At 38.8% G+C, this 6,000-nt stretch overlaps 1 protein-coding gene across 1 annotated transcript in view; it reads left to right on the top strand.

Moving 5' to 3' along the window:
• The first annotated feature begins 3,069 nt into the window (after positions 1-3,069).
• LOC119798716 (zinc transporter 6-like) overlaps positions 3,070-6,000 on the top strand; it is a 72,499-nt gene continuing 69,568 nt past the window's right edge. Inside the window, exon 1 of the mRNA XM_038308288.1 lies at positions 3,070-3,291. Within this exon, the coding sequence (XP_038164216.1) occupies positions 3,108-3,291 (184 nt within the window). The 5' untranslated portion in view covers positions 3,070-3,107. The remainder of the gene's footprint in view (positions 3,292-6,000) is intronic.

The raw sequence follows: 6,000 nt of genomic DNA, 5'->3' as shown, positions 1-6,000 counted from the left end.
TCCATCATCCATCCATCCATCATCCATCCATCCATCCATCATCCATCCATCCATCCATCAATCCATCCATCCATCCATCCATCCATCATCCATCCATCCATCCATCCATCCATCCATCATCCATCCATCCATCCATCCATCATCCATCCATCCATCATCCATCCATCCATCCATCATCCATCCATCCATCCATCCATCCATCCATCCATCCATCCATCCATCCATCCATCCATCCATCCATCCATCCATCATCATTTTTACTGATCTCTCTTTCCTCTCTGCAGCACTCTAGACTAAAACCTCCAACCTTCCATCCCTCTTTTCTTCTCCTATTCTCTCTCCCTTCTCCTTCTCTCCCCTGGCTGAGTGCCTCCTATTGACATACCGTAAATCCTCTAATATTGGCCTGTATTCTATTAGCAGCCGGGTATCTAATAATGGTCTGTCTCACTGTCAGCGGAGGTAAATAATGGCCCGCCTCGTATACAGGCCGGGGCTACAATAAGAACAAACGATGTTCCTGGGCAGTCCTCAACAACTTGTGATAGTAACATACAGGTACCACAGGGGGGCAGTGTTTGCTAAGGAATCCAAGCCATTAGCATAGGAAGTCCCATCCTTAGCGCAGACAGTGCCGCAGACAGGAGGCCGACTTGTTTTTTTTTTACGACCGAAATTGTGAAAAAACAACTCGTGAAGTTTGACCCGCTAGAAGAGTGAGGTGATCGAGAACGCTGGGAGCCTTTTTCCAGCTGGATCCCCGCTCTTTTTGGCCCTCATGTCCCTCGGTTGTCAGACTAAACTCGCCCCCACTTCCTCACCGCCTCAGTCGTATATAGACCCACAGCGTGTAGCGCAGACCACGCTTCAATATTGAGAATAAATCAAAAATGTCTGCATCAAGCTCACTGCGACACACTGCAAATGTGATTACCGGTAGGTCTGGTGGTAACCAGGCAGCGTTAAAATGACAGAATTTCGTTGGCCTTCGTTGTTGCTATAGCCCTCTGTATTTATTTGTCTATCCTCATCCCCCAATACCTCTTCCTACATCTTATTTAATTGATTTTATTTTTCTATTGTATATACTGTGTCTAAACATCCTCTATTTTCTTGTATATGCAATTTTTCCTGCTACTGGAAATACAATTTCCCGAAGGGAGTAATCCCCAGGGATTAATAAAGTCTAAGTCTGTTCTGAATTTCCCTTGAATTAATTCTTTTTTTAAGCTTGTTTTGCAAGTCTGTTTGGCCAATTCTGTCGCTTTTTTTCTTTCGTATTGCTGTTCAGAAGAATTGTAGCTGCTGGAAGATGTCTGAATAATGTTCTGTATACCGTTATGGTAACTGTACTTTTTCAATAAATTAACCTATTTTTTATAGGTTCAAAGAGACACAACATCTGTTTTTTATTCATTCCACTGGTCGTCTGTTTTGATCAAATAGAAATAGAGGCCTGCCTCTAATTCTGGCCTCCTTCCAATAATGGCCTGGACCCAGATGCACCTGAGTGACATAAAGGCCCCGGCCTATATTAAAGGATTTACGGTAATAGAGTTGGTTGCTCAGTGCTGATCAGCTCAGTGGAGCTCAGGGTGGGCCATGACAGACAAATGCACTGCAAAAACGATCTCAAAATGAGTAACAATGTCTTAAATTAAGGGTATTTACCCTTAATTTGAGCCGGTAAATAAGATGAGTTGCCAATAGAATGAGTATTTTTACTCTTAAAATAAGTTATCTAGATATTATGCACTTGAAATAAGAAAATGCAATTGTTTTTTCTTATTTTAAGTGTAAATTGTCTTATTCCTTTGGCAAAGTGTCTCACTTAAATACTTAATTCAAGAAAAAATACACTTATTTCAAGGAGGAAATGACTTATTTAGATTTTATTTTTTGCAGTGTGTAAACAGAACTGCCTTTCTGTCCTTCTCTCTCTGACTGAACGGAGAATTTAGACTCTTGGTCCAAATGTTTCAGCAGCTGCTATCTTTAGGCAGTTTACTGTGAGATGAACAGTTTCTGATGTTTATTCTCACGTCGACATCCAGCAACATGAAGTCATTGCAGAGTTTCTATTTGATGAAAGAGCTGTTAAATCTGTGCTTTGCTAGATACACTTCAGGATAAACAGCTCCCATATATTACACTATGTCCCTCCTTGAAAAGATCTTTAGGAATAATAAATCGCTATTTGCTTCACTCTATATTTAGTGAATTAAAGATTAATGAACATCAAAGCATCTCAACCTGCAGGAAGATCCATAGATCTTCACCAAACTGTTCCTGCCTTCTGGTTTCAGATCCGATCCTTTATTGAGAAGCAACACTTGGTTTGAACCTGGATGCTTCGCTGATGGAACCAAACAGACTCGGCCTTTGCTTCTCCAGGTTCTCCAATCATCTGCATCTCCATCAGAAAAATTACATGTGCAGAAGCAGCAGTCTTCTGCTTTTCATCCTTGGTGTTTCTGCAGAATTTTTCTGCACTCTGCTGCTGATTGGCTAACTCTGCATGATTGACTGCTTCCTCCAGCTTGCAGGGCATTATTTGACAGGATGTCTTTTGGATGGATGTCTCAAAAACTAATCAAGTAGAATCAGTGAATCTTCATGCCTTCCATTAGACGAGGTATTTCAGCAAACCTCTTCTTTCCAGTTTGAATCATTGTGATTTAGATCCATCTCTTCAACAAGTTAATTCTGTTAAAACATATTTAGTTCGTATGTTGGTGAAGATTCTCAGTCATTCGGGTCATAGTCATTCCAAAAATTTTTAAAAAACAATCCACTGGACTTTGTTTCCAAGTTTGAAGACGTTTCCGTTCCATCCAGGAAGCTTTTCAATTCAAAATATTCAAATTATGACTTTTTCCTCATATTAAACTGAAATAATGTTTGAATATCAGTTAACTTTTTTTCCCAGTGGCCCTAATCCTCTAAAGTCAAGAAGTGGAAGGTTTGTTAATAATTAATATAAAGGCATAAAAGAAAGGACCCAGCAGGGGGCAGTGTTGGTCAAACTGTGTTTACTACATTAAAGAAGAAGAAGAAGAAGAAGGAGGAGAAGGAGAAGAAGAAGGAGGAGGAGGCGGAAGTCCAAGATGGCGATGGACGGGATGATGTCCACGTCCCCGGGTCTCTCCTACCAAGCAGCGGGGGATTTCTACCCCAGAAAGTTCGGTCCGAAGCCGGACGTGGTTCCGTCCGGGGTGACGGAGCGGAAAGTGATCCCGCTGGATAAACCGGACATGGTGTCGGTGGACGTCATAAACATCAAAGAGCCGGGTTTGTTATGCTAGCTCTGCTAACAGCTGGTGTTTCCATTCTTAGCTTCAGGGAATCTTGTTTTTAAGGTTCTGTTAATCGGTTCTGTCTTTGTTTATTCTGTTGTTCGCCTGCTGCTGCCTTTAGTTTATCTCTGCTGATCTCTAACTTCTCCAACTCACCGTTTAAATCGCTGTTAATGTGTCGCTTTCTCCCAATCCATGTGGAACAGTTTAACCCAGTTTATACTGAATTGGATCTAATCCAGTCCAGCTTTTAAATTCGGATCCTGATCCAGGTCCTCCTGTCCTCTGAAGCGGTGCAGCCAGTTTCACATCTTTACTGTTCATTCAAGAGGAAACCAGCAGAGAACCGTTTTTTAGTCATGATGGCAAAGCTTTGGGTGACAGTGGAAATAAAAATCCCCAGTTAAACAAGAAGAATCTAGTTTTAGTTTCCATTTGAAGCGGCTGCTAAAGGCCACCAGAGCAGCGGGTCAGGAACTGAAATGACCTCAGGTTATAACGAATAAGACCAAATATGTCAGAGGTAGCAGCCAATCACTGATAGGATAAAAGAAGATGAATTTAGAGGAAAACTTTTTGCTTTTCTGTTATCGAGCTTCCAGGACTTTAGAGATTATTAAAAGGCTGGACATCTCCCCAACCACAGCCTACATGTTGGACCCATCATCTAGCATCTAATGCTGATGATTTTTAATTAGGTTTTTAATTTGAATGTATGATTACTTTATTTCAGTTTAAAAACAAAAAAATGAAATAATATATCTTTTACAAAAGAATCCATCAGACAGCAACAGAAAAAGGCTGAAGCCACAAGGCTTATCTTTCCTATCCTGTACTATCATAAGAATAATTCGCAATAAAAACATTTGTACTAATACATAATTACAAAACACATATTTAACTTTAACTGAAAAATCAAAAATTTCATTGTAACCTTTTATAATATTAATATTTTAAAGTCCTTTTGAAAACTAATATAGAGTAACACATCTTTATTTCATCGTTTAAGACATTCAGTGGTGTCAAAGTTCACACATTTGTTACTTCAGTAGAAGTATAGATATTGCAGTTTAAAAACACTCTGGTAAAAGTTGAAGTATCAACTTTACCTCTTTACTCAAGTAAAAGAGAAAAAGTATTTGCTCCAAAAACTACTTAAAGTATAAAAGTATAAAGTAAACTTAATAAAAACAGCCAGATGCCACTATATGAATTGAAAGCTCAATGTTTCGACTATTTCTATAAATCCTCTGAGATAGGGCCAAGGATGAGGGAGGTCTGGTTGGTCTCCGTCTCCCGATAAGCTCTCGCCTGTGTCCGACCTTTCAGACATTTTAGCATCTTTTTCTGAATCCCACATTGTAGCATGGCATAGACAATTCACGTTAGCAGTTTGAAGAACACCTGCTGGCTTCTGATGATTTCCTTTAGCTAACCAATGAGTGTTTGCGTTCTATGACTCATCCAATCACACTAGTTTTCACTAGATGTGGGCGGGGCCAATGATCTGCATTGGATGGAGCACATGACGGGAAATAAAGATTTAGAAACATTAAACCGAAGAGTAACGAATAAAAATGTAAAGAATAGAAAGCACAGATACTGGTGTGAAAATGTAATGAAGTCAGAAGTAGGAAGAAAAATAAGTAATGGAGTAAAGTATAGATACCTAAAATGTGTACTTAAGTACAGTAATGAAGTATTTGACACATCTGATTACATTCCATAATTTTGCTCCCTAAACTGACACACATTTATTAGTTCTCAGTTGATTAGTTCTGGCTTTGTTAGTTTCAAACATTAGTAACCCCCCTTAAGTTATAACTCCGCTGCCTTAGCTTAAACATTTATTGAATATAAACAGCGACTGCTTATTTGCCGCTTGTAACATCATTTCTAATGTTTTTGAATGTACAGTGTCTGGAAAAATGTTTGTGATCTTATAAACATTTCTGAAATTATACCAATTAGGGCTGCAACTAATGATTACTTCCCAAATCAATTAATTTGTTGATTAATTTTTCCATTAATTGAGTAATATAGGATCGCTCTGTCAGCTAAAAGTATGTTTTACAGTCTCTATGTTCCTGTTAACCATTAATTGATTGCTAAATTAGTTAATTATTTCAATGATTAATTAATCACCATTAATCTGATTGTTTCAGTCCTAATACTGATGTTGCACCTTTGTGAATTGACAGATTATTTGGTGTTGTAGAATGTTAGTAAAGATTTGTTCAAAGGAGAACAATTATCATCAATAATTGACATGAGACTCATTTATTATTATGCAATAGGTGACATAAACTTTAGACAGAAACTCTGTGTTCTTATCAACGTTCCAATATCAGAGATTTTAATATTGTAATATTGGCCTGATAATGGAGTGGGACGTCCTTAAATATCACTGAATGATTAACCTGAGAAAAAGGTTTTTGCTTTTCACCAGATATCCACCTGGCTGGTGAAAGTAAATCACAGCGCGGCTAAAAGTCTCCGCTACGTCTGATGGTCGTTGGTTTCATCTCCACATGGATTTACAGAGCAACTCGCTGTATTTTAATATTTTTTACTGGGGGAAAGCCAAACAAAGCCGTCAGTGTTGGCATCCCAGGGTTCACCAGATTCTCTGAAATTGGAACCAGTATGTAGAACAGCTCGTACTCTAGGAGCTGCGTCTGGTTTAGGACTGAAACTATTCATC

The sequence above is a fragment of the Cyprinodon tularosa genome, unplaced genomic scaffold (assembly GCF_016077235.1).
Source record: "Cyprinodon tularosa strain WSP-4 unplaced genomic scaffold, ASM1607723v1 ctg634, whole genome shotgun sequence".
Classification (NCBI taxonomy): Eukaryota; Metazoa; Chordata; class Actinopteri; order Cyprinodontiformes; family Cyprinodontidae; genus Cyprinodon; species Cyprinodon tularosa.
Note: the sequence above shows the minus strand (reverse complement) of the source record. Positions and strands in the feature narration are given on the sequence as shown.